The 22,346-nt window shown below is 41.7% G+C and overlaps 1 protein-coding gene across 4 annotated transcripts in view; it reads left to right on the top strand.

The window, feature by feature from the left end:
• Positions 1–22,346, top strand: part of LOC110502313 (adhesion G protein-coupled receptor A3) — a 264,724-nt gene that overhangs the window by 162,404 nt on the left and 79,974 nt on the right. For 2 of the 4 annotated variants that reach the window (XM_036959858.2, XM_036959857.2), the window contains exons 13-14: positions 18,115–18,322; positions 18,816–19,024. The exons of the other annotated variants lie outside the window; for them this stretch is intronic. In XM_036959858.2, coding sequence (XP_036815753.2) covers positions 18,115–18,322; positions 18,816–19,024 — 417 coding nt within the window. The remainder of the gene's footprint in view (positions 1–18,114; positions 18,323–18,815; positions 19,025–22,346) is intronic. 4 annotated transcript variants of the gene reach the window in all.

Genomic DNA, 22,346 nt, shown 5'->3' with positions numbered 1-22,346 from the left:
GAAGGCGAGGTCAGTACAGGTGCATCAAAGCTGGGACCGAGAGACTGAAAAACAGCTTCTATCTCAAGGCCATCAGACTGTTAAACAGCCACCACTAACACTGAGTAGCTGCTGCCAACACACTGACACTGACTCAACTCCAGCCACTTTAATAATGGGAATTGATGGGAAATGATGTAAATATATCACTAGCCACTTTAAACAATGCTACCTTATATAAATGTTACTTACCCTACATTATTCATCTCATATGCATACGTATATACTGTACTCTATATCATCGACGGTATCCTTATGTAATACATGTATCACTAGCCACTTTATACTATACTATGCCACTTTGTTTACATACTCATCTCATTTGTACATACTGTACCCGATACCATCTACTGTATCTTGCCTATGCTGCTCTGTACCATCACTCATTCATATATCCTTATGTACATATTCTTTATCCCCTTACACTGTGTACAAGACAGTAGTTTTGGAATTGTTAGTTAGATTACTTGTTATTACTGCATTGTCGGAACTAGAAGCACAAGCATTTCGCTACACTCGCATTAACATCTGCTAACCATGTGTATGTGACAAATAAAATTTGATTTGATTTGATTTGCATAGACGCGAACAGGTCTCTCTTGCAAAATAGATGTTATCTCAATGAGAATAACCAGTATAAATAAAGGTTAAATGACTGTGATGTTTACGACGGCCTCCCTTCTCCACAATGCTGCCACAGATTTCTTCAGAATGCTGCCACAGCATCACTGCTTTGAATTTCATTTACATAATTGCAATAAGGGATGGAGAACTGCTTTACTGCTTACAGCATTCAGCTGTCATTGTCAGATGCTAAACAGATCAGGCATCCATAGATTGAGTCCAGGACACGTCCTTCGGGAATATCATTAAGAGAATGTCAACACTTAGATCTTCAGCAGCATCCATTTATCTATCATCCAAAGAGGACAAGTTACTTATTTTAAGATCCTTTTTATGAGGCCCGTATACACAAAGTGTCTCAAAGTAGGAGTGCTGATCTAGCATCAGTTTTCCCCTGTAGATCATCTTCATATTATATAAAATGATATGGACAGGGGGACCTGATCCTAGATCTGCTCATAGATTGTGCATGTATGAACATTAACACATCCAGCTCAAAGCAGGAGGTTTTAAAAAAAATAATACTAGACGCCAAAGTTCCGGACCATGTCTTTAATTGAGCAATTAATATCCCATCATGTATAAAGATGTCCAGTTGCCAATTATTTTGGCTAGAAGAAGAGATATCAGTGGCTTTGAAAGAGGGGTCTAAAAAAGCTTTAGGGGGTTTAAAGTGTGTGTGTGTGTGTGTGTGTGTCAGTCAGCAGATCCACCAACAAAGCACCAAATTATTGAATTTCTCGTGGAAGAATGGTGTTGCATCCCTTATTGAATCTATACCAAGGAGCATTGGAGCTGTTCTTGATTTGTGGTAGTTGGTGTTTCCTTTATTTGAGCTGTTATCTGTATAAATTGGTCTTAGTCCCAGCCATTCCACAGTGCTGCTGTTGGAGGGGGGTTGGCCATGGGATATACATTGATGAGGGGGAAGGGGAGGAGAAGTGAGTTTGAATGACCAGGGTCCATGGTAATTCTGGAGTGATTAAAGAGTGCATTTGCGCCACAGGAACACGGCAATAAATCTATCCTGACTGCTCCCTGTAGTAAGAGGCCTAGACCTATGAACGTGGCCAAGACACTAAGGGGTGGTTAACAGAATGCCAAACAGTTGCTCTGGATCTAGGGTGACCTAAAAAGTGGAAGAAATGGGATGTGACTATGTAACGTTGAACCTATTCAGCTTATAAGAGCCTACGTCATTTGAAGAATCTCGCTAATTTAACTTAGCACAAGTATTGTTGGATCTTCATCTCAATTTACTTTTCTTTCCCACGGGTTGGAAATGTGCATCTTCCCTCTCTCATCCTCCCCATGCTGCTCTCACATACATGTAGTGGAAGATCATAATGCACTGACACACTCTCTGGGAACTCATAATGAATGTCCCCCTGGGCTGCTAATTGTTTTGTCATTGTTGCCCGTGAGTTCCTCATCATACAGAGTGATAAAGATGGCCACCAAGCCATCACAGTTTTATTTGGTGGAGCCAAAGGATTAGTGGGAAGAATGAATACATGATAACAGGAATATAAAGCAGTCTCTTCTCTAGAGGTGTTCAATTCAACCTGGCAAAACCCTAGTCGTTTAGGGGCATGAGGTAAATACAAATTAAACAAGCCTGTAACAATGTGCACTGAGAGTCGAGAAGCAAGTTCAGGGAGTGAGTGTTTTAATAAAATCAACAGAACATAATACAAAACTAGAAACACGAACAGCGCACAGACAGGAAATAGAAACAGGAACAATGACGTCTGGGGAAAGAACCAATGGGAGTGACATATATAGGGCAGGTAATCAAGGAGGTGATGGAGTCCAGGTGAGTGTCATAATGTGCAGATGCGCGTAACGATGGAGACAGGTGTGCGCCATAACGAGCAGCCTGGTGACCTAGAGGCCGGAGAGGGAGCACACGTGACAAATCCACACCATTTGACACAACAGCAGTGTTAGATTATGATTATGGTAGCTTTGTTTTCAGTTTGTGCTACTAATCTGAATCAGTTATCGGGAGAGATACTACAGTTTTGTCTGCATGTCCATTGTTTAATGTTGATTATTAATTGGCTGCCTAACTCAAATCACTAACTTCATCTGCTTGACAAAATCTATATTCTATTAAAAACTAAAAACTACGTTTTTAGGAAATTTACATGAGCACCAATGTCTATTCCACCCGCGTTGTACCAAGGTTTTCCAGCACACAGCTTTGACCTACTACAGTAGCTATGTTGGTATTGTACTTCAAACTATGTGTAGGCAGGTTGCTTAGGATTCTAACCTTCTCAAACAGCCTTTATTTTATTTATTTATTTGATTTAACCTTTGTTTAATTAGGCAAGTCAGTTAAGAACAAATTCTTATTTACAATGACGGCCTACCAAAAGGAAAAAGACCTCCTTCGGGGAAAGGGGCCTGGGATTAAAAAATATATATTAAAAAAATTAACCTAACCTAAGCCTAATTCATTATTTTAGAGGTGCTTCCACATGAATGGGATTTGTACTGCATAACAAGGTAAACTAATTGCCATAATTTTTACACTGGAAGGTGATTATGCAACATTAAAAACTGGGTGGTTCGAGCCCAGAATACTGATTGGCTGAAAGTATACCACAATAAATATTTTTACTGCTCTAATTACATTGGTAACCAGTTTATAATAGCAATAAGGCACCCCAGGGGTGTGTGGTATATGGCCAATATACCATGGCTAAGGGCTCTATTTAGGCACTCATCGTTGCGTCGTGCGTAAGAACAGCCCTCAGCCATGGAATAATGTAGTTAGTATTTATTTAATATTAGCGGATTTTCCAGAGGGGGAAAAAAAACAGCAACCCATTTAAGCCAGTAAACTGTAACATTTCTCTCTGATCTTTCTTAACAAGACAATCGAGCAAGCTCCTGGAAAATACACAAATAATCAACATGTAGCCTACCCATTAAAACGGATCAAACATCATTTCTGACTGGATGACATCTAACATTGCCGTGCTGTGGCCAATGCTTTTGTGACTCGCAATGCTCATGATCAGTCACTCACCACTGGTCTATTTGCACACCAGTTGGCTGTCTAGGCCTAACTGGCGAGACTGACACATAGCCTACTACTAACATATATCTACTGTCTGTGTTTAACGTACCTGTAAAGGCTCAGCTAGGTTGTTGAATGTGATTCTTCAATAAGACGATTCTGGTCTCTAAAAAAATAAATCAGAAACCTACTAGGCTTACATACAGGCCTAGCTGGCTAGCTGCTAGCTAATATCCTACACCAAATCAATTCAGACCTGCAAATCAGGCAAATCTGGAATACAATGTAAAGCATATTTTGTTAAATACGTATATTTAGGAATTTTGTTGTTGTATGGTGATGATTAATTGTTTCATGAGTCGTTATTGGAGATTAGTTTGTCTCAGAGATTAAAGGGAGAGAGTGAATGTTTGGCAGGAGGTCCTCTCAGAGAGGAGAATAGCACCTTACGCTCAAGTACATCAAAACACATCAGGTAGAACAGATTGGCGCAAATTTAGATTATCATTACATTATATTAGATCCAATCAAGTTGATTTGCAAATGTTAATCGACGTTGGTGTCATACAGACTTAAATATGATGGTACGGAGATATTAATTTAACATCAAGCTTTAATCAATGCCTATATGTGACCGACCGTCTCGATTCGGTCTTATGTAGCAACATTTTAAATGCTTAAGTGTTTTTTACATGGGATAAAAGTAGAGACCCAGAGCTAGAGAATGTTATATCATATACTGCAGTTGAAGATCTGTGGGAAAGTAATTCTGCTTTCAAAGTTGATAAACTTATATCCCCACTTTTGAGAAAATGTCCCTTGAATACTTTGGTACACCTACTGGAGAGCTGTTCTTTGTCTATACCCATTCAGCATCGTTCACACCCTCTTAAGCATTAGCCCCACCCATCCCTTTAAAGATTCACACGAGGTCATTTGCTATACAAAGTGATTAGTTTAGTAAACAACCAATGATTTCACAACTAAAAGTGGTTAATGTAGTAGCCTACAATAAGGAAAAACTCCAGTTAAAAGTACACTTTATATAGTCCTTGGCCTATATCTTATTCTGACCCCAGGTGTTCCGCCCCCAGGTGTTGAAGGTATGAAACAACACCTCCACGTCGCTGATCCTCAACACTGGGGCCCCACAAAGATGTGTGCTCAGCTCCCTCCTGTACTCCCTGTTCACCCATGACTGCGTGGTCACGCACGCTTCCAATTCAATCATCAAGCTTGCAGACGACACAACAGTCATAGGCCTGATTACCAAAAATGATGAGACAGCCTACAGGGATGGGGTAAGGGACCTGGGAGTGTGGTGCCAGATAAATAACCTCTCACCCAACATCTACAAAACAAAGGAGCTGATCATGGACTTCAGGAAACAGCAGAGGGAGCACACCCCTATCCACATCGATGGGACCTTGGTGGAGAAGGTGGAAAGCTTCAAGTTCCTCAGCGTACACATCACTGACAAACTGAAATGGCCCACCAACACAGACAGTGTGGTGAAGAAGGCCCAACAGCGCCTCTTCAACCTCAGGAGGCTGAAGGAATTTAGCTTTGCACCTAAAACCCTCACAAATTCTTACAGTAGCACAATTGGGAGCATCCTATCAGGCTGTATCATCGCCTGGTACGGCAACTGCACTGCCCACAATCGCAGGACTCTCCAAAGGGTGGTGTGAGCTGCCTAAAGCATCACCGGGGGCAAACTTCCTGGGCTCCAGGACACCTACAGCACCCGATGACACAGGAACGCCAAAAGATCATGAAGGACAACAACCACCCGAGCATAAGGCGAGGTCAGCACAGGTGCATCAAAGCTGGGACCGAGAGACTGAAAAACAGCTTCTATCTCAAGGCCATTAGACTGTTAAATAGCCATCACTAGCACATTAGAGGCTGCTGCCCTATAAACATAGACTTAAAATGACTGTCGACTTTAATAATGGAACACTAGTCACTTTGATAATGTTTACATACTCTGCATTACTCATCTCATATGTATATATTGTATTATATCCTTTTCTTCTGTATCTTAGTCTATGCCGCTCTGAAATTGCTTGTCCAAATATTTAAATATTCTTAATTCCATCCCATTGCTTCAGATTTGTGTGTGTTGTGTGTATTGTTGTGAAATTGTAAGATATTACTATACTGTTGGAGCTGGAAACACAAGCATTTCGCTACACCCCGCATTAACATCTGCTAAACACGTATGTGACAAATACAATTTGATTTGATTTGATTTAAACAGTACAGTGACATGGTTACTTGCAAAGTAGCAATATAAAAAACAGAAAGTGTGCAGTTAAAAATATTTTTGAAATGTTTTATAATTATTAGATGACACTTACCTGACATGCTTGTCTAAATTGATGGGTCATGTGAAGAAATCCTATAACTACCCCCAGCCACATCTAGCTATGTGGATGGTTCCAATTGTCTTGACATGTACACATGTTCCTGAAACACAATAAATGGCGGTAATCACCAGACACACATGGCTAACGTGATGGGTCATGTAACCATCTGGCAAAGTGTTTTGTTTAGACATAATACCAACTCATACTACTACCAACCAATTCAAACATTGTCATAGCTGTAGTAGGGATCTGCAGGTAGCTAAAGCCAACCAACCAGGTTCAATGTTAACTAGCTATAATTAGACTATAACTAAGACTGATTTGAATAATATTCGTACATGTAACGTGTTCGTACAGTTCGTACACGTAACGTTAACTAGCGAGCCAGCAAGCTAATGTTGGCTAGCTAGCTAACAGTATGCTTTAACTTGCAATGAAAACGACTTTCTGACAAAATTACAAACATGTAATAATCTGAAAATGTAGCTAGACTCTTAATATTATATTATTTTTTTTAAACGCGCGGTAGAAAGTAGTATCAACACATACTGAGCAGCTCACGTTATAAACAGAAGCATGCTACATGGCAGACCAATCCAAACTCATCTCCCGGCATGTTCAGTCCATCCATGATCTCTGTTTTTTTCCGTGGCTGAACCAACTTGGCTCGTAATTTAACAATTTTATTTGTATTTACGGATGGAATACAAGTTTGTTATTAAAAAATGCATTTTGATTTAAAAATATGTTTATGTTCAAATGCCTCTCCTGTGAAGTAGTGACATGCGACACACGCCTAGTTTCCTGAAACAAGTCACATATATTTCACCTGAATAGGCTGGTGTGACAGGGCTGGTGTGACAGGGCTGTGTGTGTGTGTGTGTGTGTGTGTGTTTTTTTGTCTGCTGTGTGTGTTCATGCTGTGTGTATGTGTTTGTGTACGTACTTGCATGGCTCTCTATGCTCATGCGTGCCTGTGTGTGTGCTCATTTCTTCTCTCTGATGACTAGCTGACTGCTGCAAGCAAGGGTTCAGCTGGAATCAGTCAGCTTTTCGCATCATCAAACACTGTGATGAAATCGCAGAACCCCCATTATGCCGTTTAGATGTGCGATGGGAGATGATTCATATCGGAGGCTTTGTTCTGGGCCCTCATTATTATTTGTCTTTGCTATGCAGACAGCCGTATCCCTCTACCTTTCTTACATCTCATTTATTTACATATGTTTTAGGTGTGTAGGTGCAAAGTGAGGAATTCATGACTTCGGCTGTGTCTATTCCCTTTGGGCCAAAAGTAGTGCAATAATGGGGTGCCATTTGGGACGCAGACGTGGTCTCCTGCTTAAAGCTAGAATCCTTAGTTGCTACATCCATTTTTTGACTTAGAAATCAATTATATGCAGTCCATTCGGAAAGTATTCCGACCCCTTGACTTTTTCCACATTTTGCTATGTTACAGCCTTATTCTAAAATTGATTTAATAAATGTTTTTCCTCATCAATCTACACACAATACCCCATAATGACAAAGCGAAAACAGGTTTATAGACATTCTTGCAAATGTATTAAAAATTAAGTATTCAGACCCTTTGCTATGAGACTTGAAATTGAGCTCAGGTGCATCCTATTTCCATTGATCATTCTCTAGATGTTTCTAAAACTTGATTGGAGTACACCTGTGGTAAATTCAATTCATTGGACATGATTTGGAAAGTACACACCTGTCTATATAAGGTCTCACAGTTGACAGTGCATGTCAGAGCAAAAACCAAGCCATGAGGTCAAAGGAATTGTCCGTAGAGCTCCGAGAGGATTGTGTCGAGGCACAGATCTGGGGAAGGGTACCAAAACATGTCTGCAGCATTGAAAGTCCCCAAGAACACAGTGGCCTCCATCATTCTTAAATGGAAGAAGTTTGGTACCACTTCTTAGAGCTGGCCGCCCGGCCAAACTGAGCAATCAGGGGAGAAGGGAGATGTGACATAGAACCCGATGGTCACTCTGGCAGAGCTCCAGAGTTCCTCTGTGGAGATGGGAGAACCTTCCAGAAGGACAACCATCTCTGCAGCACTCCATCAATACCAATCAGGCCTTAATGGTAGAGTGGCCAGACGGAAGCCACTCCTCAGTAAAAGGCATATGACAGCCCGCTTGGACTTTGCCAAAAGGCACCAATAGACAATATAAACAAGATCCTCTGGTCTAATGAAACCAAGATTGAACTCTTTGGACTGAATGCCAAGCGTCACATCTGGAGGAAACCTGGCACCATCCCTACAGTTAGCGTTGGTGGCAACATCATGCTTAGGGGATGTTTTTCAGCGGCAGGGACTGGGACACCAGACCCTTGATGAAAACCTGCTCGAGAGCGCTCAGGACCTCAGACTAGGGTGAAGGTTCACCTTCCAACAGGACAACAACCCTAAGCACACAGCCAAGACAACGCTGGAGTGGCTTCGGGACAAGTCTCTGAATGTCCTTGAGTGGCCCAGCCAGAGCCCGGAGTTGAACTTGATCAAACTCTGGAGAGAACTGAAAATAGATATATTTTGAGAGGATCTGCAGAGAAGAATGGGAGAAACTCCCCAAATACAGGTGTGCCAAGCTTGTAGCGTCATACCCAAGAAGACACGAGGCTGTAATTGCTGCCAAAGGTGCTTCGACAAAGTACTGAGTAAAGGGTCTAAATATTTATGTAAATGTGATATTTCAGTTTTTTATTTGTATAATTTTGAAAAAATACATTTTAGAATATTAATTTGGAATATGTCAAGGGGTCTGAATACTTTCCAAATGCACAGTATATACCCATTCATTCTTGAAGAATATAACTTGTAATGCCTCATGAGTTTAGTTCAACTGTCGTACCTTATCAGGACCCAAAATATAAGCAAGTTTAACTCCAGTGTTTGTTAACAAAGTAAATGTAAACAAACTCTGAACATGGTTAAAACTATCATTTTGATATCATGGATGGTCAGTCCTTTCTTACATAGCTCTCGCTTTGAGTTTAAGAGTGGTTACATTTCTCAAGCCCCCCCCCCAGTCATCAACATAAATATTAATGTTTCTACACTTCGATGTAATGGTAGTTTATGAGACCAGTTGCTCCCTTAACTCCCGCTCTGGTGCTCAGCACCCTGCAATGAAATTAAGTCACAGAGCTTCATAACCAGGTTACCATGGATACACTAAAAGCACTGTAGCTATACCTCCTCTTTGCTGCTGTATCATAAATTGGAAAAGGCACTATGGGCCAACATCTCTCAACGGTTATTACTACAAAAGAGGACGGCCAATACATCATGAAAAAGATGGATTAAATGGATCAGTAGAGTAGGTGTGTGTCTGTGTGTATGTGTCTGTCTTTTTCCATGTGTGTGCCGGTGCATCGGTGCATGTGCATGTCCTCTTCTAACCTCTTGAGATTCATTTCATACTTTAAAGAGAAGTGGAATCACAATCTATGATGTATGTACTGTGCTGATAATTACAACGCAGTCAATTTCAGGCTGTTGTGAATTCAGTGTATGCAATTGTATGATAAATTTAAATGCTACACTCACTGAAATTATAGCCCTTTCAGTAACTCAAATTACTTCAATTTTAATCAATGGACCAACCACAATTGAGGGTATTGTCATAAAGACCACACACACAAAATGAAATAGTAGCTGAAAGGGTAATTGAATGAGTTGATCTGTAGAGTACACCCCAGGTCACACACTCATTCCACCTCCGAGCCAAATCTCAAATTACAATCTGCACGGCCACAAAGCAGCCACTATTTTTTTTCCCTCTCATCAAATGAATATCCAGTTGAATCACATTTTTCGAGTACAACAATACGGCATCTAGTAGTGATGGGGAGGAACATCAATACAGTGGTGTATCGCAATATTTGGGGGGGTGATATTATATTGATTCTCTGACGAGTATAAAAAAGGTAGTTAACGTTAGCTAGTGCTTGTCGGCTGTACCTTCGCCATAACTCTGGTATTTCTTCTTCCATAACTTGATTTCCACAATATTTGTACATGTTTTCAGCACTTTTATTAATATGACTTATCGAAACTTGTTTTCTCTTGTGCCTCTGCAGCAGACAAGACATATGGTGAGAAATATGTTTGGAACATCAAATCACAATATACTGTATATTTGCAATACATATAGAATCGTGATGCATATAGATTCACAATACATATCGTATCGGGACCTAAGTATCATTATAATATCGTATCGTGAGGTCCCTGGCAATTCTCAGCCCTACTGTCTGCGAAGATTCAAATGTAGTATTAACTCTGACAGATGCTACTAAAGTTGGTAGTAGTGACACATTTGGAAATCCCCCTGTTCTATTATTTCTGGCAACAGAGACCCTCTTTATGTCTGAAACAATACCGTTTCTTATTTCGCTGGCAGAAAAATTAGGACCCATAACTGAATCAGGGACCAGTAGCATATCTGCTTTATTGTACTATCTTGTTTTCTTTTTGCCCCACAGCCTCCAGACTAAATTTCTGAAGGTTAAAACCAATCGTAGAGTAATGTAGTACAGAGATCGTACTGAAAGGACTGAATGGAAAAAAGAGGGTCCATTTTATGGTTTGTTTTTCTCTGGATTGGGCCAAATAGAGACACACCCCTATGTCAGCCTAATCCAAGGCTTTATTTCACCTTTCAAGACAAGTCTAGTGGCAGCACTCCCCCTTTACCACATCAGTCACCGGCTTCATTAATAAGTGCATCGATGTCACCACAGTGACTGTACATACATATCCCAACCAGAAGCCATGGATTATGGGCAACATCCGCACTGAGCTAAAGGCTAGAGATGCCGTTTTCAAAGAGTGGGACACTAACGCGGACGCTTATAAGAAATCCTGCTACGCCTTCCAACGAACCATCAAATAGGCAAATTGTCAGTACGGGACTAAGATCGAATCCTACTACACTGGCATTGACGCTTGTCAAACTATCACAGATTACAAAGGGAAACCCAGCCGCGAGCTGCCCAGTGTCTCGAGACTACCAAACAAGCTAAATGCCTTCTATGCTCCCTTCGAGGCAAGCGACACTGAATCATTTGTGTGAGCACCAGCTGTTCCGGACGACTGTGTGATCACACTCTCCATAGCCGATGTGAGTAAGGCCTTAAAACAGGTTAACAATTACAATGCCACAGGATCAGATGGATTACCAGGACACATACTCGAAGCATGCGCTGACCAGCTGGCAAGTGTCTTCACTGACATTTTCAACCTCTCGCTGACCCAGTCTGTAATACCTACATATTTCAAGCAGACCACCATAATACATGTGCCCAAGAATGCCAAGGTAACCTGTCTAAATGACTATTGCCCCGCAGCACTCACATCTGTAGCCATGAAATGCTTTGAAAGGCTGTTCACATCAACACCATCATCCTAGACACCCTAGACCCAATGCAATTTGCATACTGCCCCAGAGGATCCACATATGACTCAATCTCTATTGCATTCCACACTGCCCTTTCCCACATGGACAAAAGGAACACCTACGTGAGAATGCTGTTCATTGACTACAGCTCAGTGTTAAACACCATAGTGTCCACTAAGCTAAGGACCTGGGACTGAACACCTCCCTCTGCAACTGGATCCTGGATTTCCTGACAGGACGCCCCCAGGTGGCGAGGTTAGGCAACAACACCTCTGCATGCTGACCTTCAACACAGGAGCCCCTCAGGGATGTATGCTTAGTTCCATCCTGTACTTCCTGTTGACCCACTACTGAGTGGCCACGCACAACTCCATCACCATCATTAAGTTTGCAGATGACACAATGGTGGTAGGCCTGATGACCGACGACAATGAGACAACCTATAGGGAGGTGGTCAGAGACATGGCAGTGTGGTGCAAGGACAACAACCTCTCCCTCAACGTCAGCAAGACAAAAAAGCTGATTGTAGACTACAGGAAACGAAGGTCCAAGTACACCCCCATTCACATTGACGGGCTGTAGTGGGTCGAGAACTTCAAGTTCCTCTGTGTCCACATCACTATGGATCTAACATGGTCCAAACACACCAACGGTCATGAAGAAACACAACAGTGCATCTTCCCCCTCAAGAGGCTGAAAAGATTTGGCATGCGCCCTCCGATCCTCAAAAAGTTCTACAGCTGCGCCATTGAGAGCATCTTGACTGGCTCCATCACCGCTGGTATGGCAAGTGCTCAATTAGTATTTGGTAGCATTGCCTTTAAATGATTTAACTTGGGTCAAAAATTTTGTGCAGCCTTCCACAAGCTTCCCACAATAAGTTGGGTGAATTTTGGCCCATTCCTCCTGAGCTGGTGTAACTGAGTCAGGTTTGTAGGCCTCCTTACTCGCACACACTTTTTCCGTTCTGCCCACAAAGTTTCTATAGGATTGAGGTCAAGGCTTTGTGATGGCCACTCCAATACCTTGACTTTGTTGTCCTTAAGCCATTTTGCCACAACTTTGGAAGTATGCTTGGGGTCATTGGAAGACCCATTTGCGACCAATCTTTAACTTCCTGACTTATGTCTTGAGATGTTGCTTCAATATATCCACATAATTTTCCTCCCTCATGAAGCCATCTATTTTGTTATGTGCACCAGTCCCTCCTGCAGCAATGCACCCCCACAACATGATGCTGCCACCCCCGTACTTCACGGTTGGGATGGTGTTCTTCAGCTTGCAAGCCTCCCCCTTTTTCCTCCAAACATAACAATGGTCATAATGGCCACACAGTTCTATTTTTGTTTCATCAGACCAGAGGACATTTCTCCAAAAAGTACGATCTTTGCCCCCATGTGCAGTTGCAAACTGTAGTCTGGCTTTTATATGGCAGTTTTGGCGCAGTGGCTTCTTCCTTGCTGAGCGGCCTTTCAGGTTATGTCGATATAGGACTCGTTTTACTGTGGATATAGATACTTTTGTACCTGTTTCCTTCAGTATCTTCACAAGGTCCTTTGCTGTTGTTTTGCGATTGATTTGCACTTTTCGCACCAAAGTACGTTCACCTCTAGGAGACAGAACGTGTCTCCTTCCTGAGCGGTATGACAGCTGACAAGGACGAACCAGACTTGTGGAAGTCTACAATTTTTTTTCTGAGGTCTTGGCTGATTTCTTTTGATTTTCTCTTGATGTCAAGCAAAGAGGCACTGAGTTTGAAGGTAGGCCTTGAAATACATCCACAGGTACACCTCCAATTGACTCACATTATGTCAATTAGCCTATCAGAAGCTTGTAAAGCCATGACATTTTCAGGGATTTTCCAAGCTCTTTAAAGGCACAGTCAACTTAGTGTATGTAAACTTCTGACGCACTGGAATTGTGATACAGTGAATTTTAAGTGAAATAATCTGTCTGTAAAGAATTGTTGGAAAAGGTACTTATGTCATGCACAAAGTAGATGTCCTAACCAAGAAATGTGTGGAGTGGTTGAAAAATGAGTTCTAATGACTCCAACTTAAGTGTATGTAAACTTCTGACTTCAACTGTACATAGATTGATTCAGAAAAAAATTGATTGCAAATCATTCAGTTTAATAAGGTAGTTTGCCACTTAAGTCAATCAGCTCTGTTATCAGTAAATGCATCATGTACTGAGTGGTTTAGTGAATGAAATGAATAACTGAATGAATGAATGAGTCTGTTATTTCTCTCTTAGATGACAGCCTTTGTCATGCTCTCAGGCACGCCTTTCACTCCCTTTGTTGTGAAATTAGTACGGAGTGTTTTAATGCATCACAACATTTACAGTACTGATAGACTCTTCTCCCTTATGCCATTAGAGAAGCACCTGTCTCTGTTCTGCTAAGATCCATCTCAGTACTATACTACAGTCTATAAGAGAAATTCTCTCAGGGCAAACAGCCCCGTCGTCACCCCAGCTGTTTTATTTACAATTAATTCTTATCTCAATCCACGCACAGAATATTCAATGTACCTACAGTACAGAAGGCTTAATTTCTAACAGTTTGTTTATTGACTAGGAATGATTATCCCAATCCATGCACAGTGTATTCCTATTTACTTAAACTGTTATTAATTTAAAACAGTTTGCCTTTGGATTAATCAAACAATATGATGTTTACCTCATATTTAAATATGTGCTAAGGTCATTTTATAGTGTATTTCTCTCAAAAGTGAGAGAAACATTTTGGAAGACAGTTCAAAATTGCGTAAGACCATGTAAGAAGAGGAATCTGTCTCCAAGACGAAACAGTGTTCTGTCTCCACAGAGCCAGTTGTATTTCCTGCCTCGCTCCAATCTGCTCTCAATCCAAACCTTGTCTGGGTGAAGCAGCTGGTTGGCATGGAAACCATGTAGCCTGTTTTAATTTCTCTCACTATGTGAGTAATGCTAACACAACACTGAACACAACTAAAGAGAGGTGGGCCATTTAAGCTTCAGACATGGCAATCATCTTGAGAGAATTATTACATTTTGATGTCATCATTTGAAATTTAGGCTACAGCCTAAAAAATAGCTAGAAAGCACTTCTAAGAAGGAATACCCATGTTCTCATTATGCTGCATGTAAGAAAATGTAATTATTGTACTTATCAGTAAACATTGTGCATGACATTAGTCTTTCAGAAACACACACACAAACATATAAATAAACAAACAGAGTCAATGATGCATTTTCTCTGACTCACATTTGGCTCAGACTAAAACGAGGATGAGTCACTGCTAGGTTAGAGTATCTGTTTCCTGGTCACTCATTCTTTAATAGCGAATGAGGTGAGGACATCTCCTCCAAAGCTTGTCACTGAGGAATACCAACTGCCTATGCAATATAAATCTCTGCTCCCGTATTCAGCAGTCTCATGGTGGCGGTAGGAACCCGGGCTTATGCACAGAGACACCTGATCAAGTTGCTGAACTGCACTGGGATTTGACACTCTTGAGATTTTTTTTTGTCACTTTAGCTGACATTAATTTGAGTTATATGGTTACACGGCCGTAGAGTTCATACGGACAGCTGACTCTCTCCTATTGTTTGTTGGGCCTCTCGGTGTAAACGTCTTCCGTCTGCTGGCTATCAGAAATGGCACATATTACTTTGTGGACCTGAGGGCTGGGCCAGTGTTAAGCGTAGGCACACTGAGCTTCTGATTCACTGTGTGAATAACGCCTGATGGGGAAATAACAACAGAGTGCTATATACAGTGGGGCAAAACAGTATTTAGTCAGCCACCAATTGTGCAAGTTCTCCCACTTAAAAAGATGAGAGAGGCCTGTAATTTTCATCATAGGTACACTTCAACTATGACAGACAAAATGAGAAAAAAAATCCAGAAAATCACATTGTAGGATTTTTTATGAATTTATTTGCAAATGATGGTGGAAAATAAGTATGTAATGATCAAATCAAAATCACATTTTATTTGTCACATGCCCCGAATACAACCGGTGTAGACCTTACAGTGAAATGCTTACTTACAAGCCCTTAACCAACAATGCTTTAAGAAGTTTTCAATAAAAAAATGTGTTTAAATTAAGAAGTTAAAATAGAAAATAAAAAGTAACAAATAATTAAACAGCAGCAGTAAAATTACAATAGCAAGGAAGGGGGTACCGGTACAGAGTCTATGTGCAAGGGAACTGGTTAGTCGATGTAATTGAGGTAATATGTACATGTAGGTAGAGTTTAAGTGACTATGCATAGATAATAAACAGAGAGTAACAGCAGTGTAAAAGAGGGGTCTGGGTAGACCTTTGATTAGCTGTTCATGACTCTTATGGCTTGGGGGTAGAAGCTGTTAATAAGCCTTTGGACCTAGACAGAGAGAACAGTCTATGACTAGGGTGGCTTGAGTCTTTGGCAATTTTTAGGGCCTTTCTCTGACACCACCTGGTATAGAGGTCCTGGATGGCAGGAAGCTTGGTCCCAGTGATGTACTGGGACGTATTTACTACCCTCTGTACTGCCTTGCGGTCGGAGGCCGAGCAGTTGCCGTACCAGGCAGTGATGCAACCAGTTAGGATGCTCTCGATGGTGCAGCTGTAGAACCTTTTGAGGATCAGAAAGGGGAAGGGCCCAGGCAAGATCACACGGTGGCGCTGCTCCTAGTTAAATCAACTTTGAAGTGTGAAGTCCCCAGCGAGTTCCTCATGCAAATGTAGCCTTACTACCTTCTTAGGCCATTCCAGACCGACTTAGAGCGTTTGTTAAAGCAAGGCGTTGTGCATGCCACAGACAGCTCACCCTCTGGGCTATAAATCCCTTCGAAAAGGCTGATAAAGAGGATGAAAAGCTGCCGAGAGAGGATGGGCTTGTGAGATAAGATGTTCATGCAGTGTTGTGGCATTTAAAAGGATCTGTGTTGTGAGGTGAGGTCACCTGGTGTTCCTCACTGTTTGAGATCTGGGCCCATCACAAAACGTATTGGTGTATGACTGCTGATCTAGGATCAGGTTAGTATTTTAGATCATAATGGAGAAGATTATATATGAACAGGGAGGTCCTGATCCCAGATCATCACTCCTACTCTGAGACACTTTGTGAATAGGAGCCCAAATCCTTGAGCCACTCCTTCAAGGATTCCACTGTATCCTTCACCTGTCCCTGATGATGTCACCGATCAAATCCACTTTGACACGGTCTGGGATGCCTGTATCCCAGTGCTTTTGAGAAATATACTGCTTGCTTAAGCTTTTCTGGAGGAAAACCATGTAAGGTAAATTTCAAGGCAAAGATTCATCTCTCTCTGCAGGATGAAAATCAATAACCTTTCAAGTGCGAGTCAATGCAGAAACAAATAGCTAACAAACCCGGGTCGTAAATTAGCGCGGGCTCCTTGCACACGTTGGTTGTAAAGAGAAGAGATGGTGCTTAAGTATTCTGTTGGCTCATGTCACTTTACAGGATTGGCCTGCTCCAGGGTAATGTAATGGTCAGAGAGCTGAAGAACTTTGAATCTTGTAAGGCCATGTTGCCTGAGGAGAGCCATTCATTGCAGGAGAATTGGATGATAGACCTATGTAGATACTTTAAGTAATGGATATTATCTGTGAATCTGGGAGGCAAATGGCAATAACAATGGGAATTGGATGGGAATTGTTCTCTCTCCATGTTTCAGCATCACGGACAGTTTGTCCTTCCCTCGCCTCACCAACTCTTCCTCTTTCTCTTGGGACTAGCTGATGCCGGGCTCCTTTGACGTCACGTACATCCATAACAGACCTCATGCACCTATGGAAGTTTCAATGCTTTGAATTATGTTGTAGAATCATGGTTTCACCCAACAGTGTTTTCTGTTGGTTATTCTCCCTGAATGCTCTCAATGACGAATGAGTAGGGTGTCCAAATAAATGGATGGATAAAAACACATCACTGGGTAGATCTTGTCGTACTGGAGTGGAAACACATTTCCAGTGCAAAAATATGCAATTATGTTGTTATGATAATGTATAATATTTTATTAAACATTTATCAGGAAAATCTTAATCAGAGCACATTCACTTATGTGTAGGCTACGTTCTCCCATGCCCCTAAGCTGATGACTAGCACTTTGGGACCTTTTTATTTGACTAGACTTGAACTCAGATATGAGGAGTGCTTGCTCTGGTTCTGGTCCACCTAAGTGCACTCAAACCATTCTGGAACCACACCCACGTACAATGTAATGCCACTATACTTTTTAGAAACTGTCTATCCTTCCTAGAGCTCACAAAATGTCATTTTCAGGGGGTTCCATGGCGTTTATAGGCTGTGAGGGGAAGATAAAGTGAGGCCGGTTGTCTCTTTAAATCAACGCTGCAGTGTTGATGTGCCCTCGAGCTGAGATGTTAAGAACCATTTCCACCTCTGCGGCAGGAAACCTTACCAAATAGGCGCACGAGAGCTCATCAGACGACGTAGCCTACCGAGTGAAACCCATTCCCATGGTTACTTGTGCTCTTTGGTCGCTACCAATCTTGGAGAGAGAGGCAATGTGTCAATCTTACAAGCTACTGGAGTGATAATTTTCAGCCTCTCTCTAGCGAATGGCATTATTCAATTTGTATTTTGTCCTTTTTTATTCCACCCGCAGAATTCCGTGGCAGTCGCCGCAATCCATTTACCGCTGGCTGGTACGCCTAACCCCTCTGCGTTGCAATCTGTTGATAACTCGACTTGCAAGCTGCAGTTTATTGTCTTTCGAAATGGGAAACTCTTTCCTTGCACAGGGAATTCGTCAAACCTTGCAGATGATGGAAAACGTAGGAGCGTTTCGACACCAGTTGCTTTCACCAAATTAGGTAAGAGGAAATGCATGCATTTCATCATCATGGCTCTGATGTCAACGTTGTCTAAAACTGTGATCGGCTATCGACAAACACTGGTACACGCACATGCATGCAAAAATGAAAAAGTGCGCAGCCTGTAGAGATTTGATCCAAATTACATATTTTTGTTAAAAACACAACTATGTCTAAATATTTTTTTTATCCTCAACACAGTCTAATCCACAACACATTTGACAAATCTTTATATGCGTGCTATTTCTTTTCATTGTATAATATTTTTGTCGTTACCATCCTCTTGATGATGATATCTGTGGCAGATGTTTAATAGCTTTTAAATCTTAAACACAAACATGTCAATGAAAGATACATTGTGAAAATAGGCAGAATTAATAATAATGTATGGTTGTCGGACAGTAAAGTGTGTGTGTGTGTGTGTGTGTTTCTTGGATGTTGCACTTAGACTTTCCACTTGGTTTCCCTAATTTAATGTGTTTCTTTCTTGCAGATGGGTGCAGCATCGGGAGCGCCGTGCACTCGGTTACCATTGCTCTCAGGCACTTCGCGCTGGGTGTAGACCCAACTGCAGCCTATTGGGATTTTGACCTGCTAGATGGGCACGGTGGCTGGCGGGCAGAGGGGTGCCACATAACAGGCTCCACGGGCAACACGACCACCATTCATTGCACTCATCACAATAACTTTGCGGTGCTAATGGTGAGTACAGAAGTGACCTTATTCCAATCATCTCACAGGACACCCTTTCCCTGGTTATCTCGCGGCTTGTTGCTTATAATGAATCCAATACATCATTTTGCACAAAGGAGTAGTCACGTGCCTTGCCAACCACTTCGTGATATAAGGGACCTTTGAAAATCTTGCTTTATTGTTGTAGCCTATTCCCACAGAGGAAAATGTAATGTGGGGATGCGCAATGGAACCATGGCTGAGGATTGTATTACTCGTTTTTTCTACATTTTGGAAATACGAAGTTGGTTTTCTTGTCTGCCACCTCTGCTAAAGGGAGTACGGCAGCTCAAATCGAAACGATGCTCAATAGAACGAGCGCCTTGTCAGTATTCGCCTTCAAGTCAAGCGCAAGTGGTGTAATAATTGGTTGCAACCTTCTTCCACCGAAATGTTCGATTGTAAAGCAAGCTATCATTAAATCTATCTCGCTCAAGTTGGCCGTGGTGTCGTCGAGGTGTGCATTTACGAATACCTTCTCCTGTCGACGTCCCCTATTAAAATTGATTTCATGAGGATAATACCGACAGCGCAATGGCATCGCATCGCTCAGTCATTCCGTAGTGCCTCTTTGCCTAGTCCGCGTTTGGAAGGACAGAAATCCTCCGGATGTTTACCGAAGAGTGGGATTCGCTAGATTGGGAGGTTAGTCCTTGTAGGGCATGAAAGTGGTGTTTTGTGGAATGTTGGTGTCTTCCCGAGTTGCTTTTATCGGAACATTTTAATTGAGTTCTTATTCCAGTTGGTAGAAATATGCCGGTTACAGACAGGGGAGAAAAAAGAGGCATAATGAGAGCAAGGGATGGTGTGCATGGAATATCAAACTGTTGTCAGATTGAGCGCAGATGTCAGATTGTCATTGCGTGGGGCTGTGGCAATGTAAACTATGTATTTAATATACAACCTGGGCTAGGGGAGACGCTTTTCACTTCGCTTGATGGCAAGCCGTTATTGGGATGGTGGCAGTCAGCGCACAAGCAAGGTGAGATCGCAAGTCAATTTAGTGAATAGACCTGACAACAGATTCATGATTTGAACTTCTGGGCACGTCAATTGGAAGTGCTAGTTGTGGTGGGCGGGTAGCTGTTGCCGTCTGGTCTCTCCAATGAAAGCAGATTATATTATTCCTGTGTTTGCGTGGAGACCGCGCGCACTTTACTAATGCAGTCACCACACCCGCAGTAGTATCTGCAGTGCCCGAGAAAAGGACCCTTATTTACGGGATCGTGACATCACCATTTTTTTCTGCACTGTCTCTGTTGCGTATGATTTCTCCCTCCTGTCTGACTCTGTATTACTGAACTTGTTGCGTGATCTCCTCATGGTAAGCTGGAACTGTTCTGGTCATGTGTTGTCTATCACCACATGTTATCTTATAATGTGTTATAAACTGATATTAGTGACTCCAGCATGGTCATTGAAGCAAGTTTGGATCACCCCAAAAAACTGTAACACAGCTGCCTTGATGTACAGAATGACAACAACTGTGTTAATGCTATATCTAGTGATCTCAACAAGTTGTAAACTCTACCTAAACTTTTAGTGTGGTCATTGAATATACAAGTAATGCTGAATAGATGTAATGTTACAATTAGAAAAAAACAAGCATTTATTTCAGAAATGGTCATAGTGTATGTAGCTGTGGTATGGTCATCTCAGATATCCTAAACGGGCAGTTCTGCAGCACAGTGTAATCAGATGATACAGTATTCACCTCTGAGGTGAACCACTGCCTGGACTGCAATAAAGTAGAGGCAACATGGCACCGTCTGCCCTCAAATGAGCCACAGTCAAATCTCTGCCAGGTACAAGACAAGAAACCATTAGAGCATAAATCTACAACTTTGAACAGAATGACACAGGGGCAAACAATCAAAGACAGTTTTGAGAGATGGCAAAGCGAGAACCACCATCTCGTCTGAAAGGCACACTAGCAATCTCCGGCTCTAATAATGTAGGCAGTTCTCATTCAGCACTTTGGGGCTTGTGTGGAGATGATTAGTCCACTAAAAGTGTGACGGTCCAATACAATTTCCCCTGGGGATTGGTATCCAGTTATGGTTTGTTATATTGAAAGCAATTTAATGAGATTCTTTTGACTTGGCTTAGGAGAATTTAATGCTAGAGTGTCTCTCTCGTAGACCTGTGACCAGAATGCTAAATGAAAGGAAGAAGGAGAATTTCATTGAAGGAGCTCTTGTTTCTGTTTGGATTAGCCCCTAGATACAAATATAAATATAGATATGAATAACATTAGATATTTTGGAACTTTTGGTTCATGGAATAGACAGCAGGTAGATTACTAATAGCACTAGTTTCCTTATAGTATGTGAATACCAAATTATATTATAAGATAGTAATTGGTATTGGGCTCAAAGAAGAGATGGTGAGCTCCCTTGCTGTGTTGACTGTTGAGTCATATGTTGACAAATCGGAGGGATAGGAGACTCATAGCATGATAGCTTTCAGATTTCAGAACCATGGACAGTTCCTTCTGAAGCTTCCTGCTGAATCTCATGTTATTGAAGACACCGATATGTTTCGATTTTAGTAAATCTGAGAGATAGGAGACACATATCATGCTGAGCTCCCAGGTTCAGCACAACTGATAGTTCCACCACCCCCAGCCTCCTTATGAGCACCAAATTCTATTTAAAATATGATTGTTTTTGTACCTAAATTAAATTGAAGTTAGGATACATTTTTCAGCACCACGGACAGTTCCAGTTATCCCCTTGCCTTGCTAAATCTACTTCTCTACATAATATATTGTGCAATATGTTTGTTTGTGTTAGTAACTGAAAGATATGCTGTAGGTTCACTCTCCAGGTTTCAGAACCATGGACAAATCCAGTCTCCCCTGCACACAGTATCCTTTGGGAATGCCAAATTATATTATGAAATATGTTTGCATTTGAGTTACTCAGATTGAAGATACATGCTGTGGCATGTATGCATGCTCTCGGGTTTCAGCACCATGGACAGCTCCAGCTCGAGTCCTTCCCTTGCCTTCTTTGTGTGTGTACTATAGCCCACTAGGCCTGTATCTGTAGGGAGGGCAAGGCTGACTCATTCATTTACGGCATTGCAGTCTGATCGTTCATCTTCATCAGTGACAGTATTTTTTTCCCTTTTAACCTGTGTGTGTGTGTCTATCACTGTCAACCATGATGGCATTTTTAGATGGGGCTAAACATAAGGTATAGTCTGGGAGGCAAAGTCCTCTCCATGTTATTGCTCTAGTGCTCCCACCTGTTTAATATGCAAGGACAGACCTTTACAGAGAGCAGAA

Source organism: Oncorhynchus mykiss, chromosome 23 (assembly GCF_057628025.1).
Source record: "Oncorhynchus mykiss isolate SJ-2025 chromosome 23, ASM5762802v1, whole genome shotgun sequence".
Classification (NCBI taxonomy): domain Eukaryota; kingdom Metazoa; phylum Chordata; class Actinopteri; order Salmoniformes; family Salmonidae; genus Oncorhynchus; species Oncorhynchus mykiss.
This window is presented reverse-complemented; position numbering and strand designations above follow the sequence as displayed.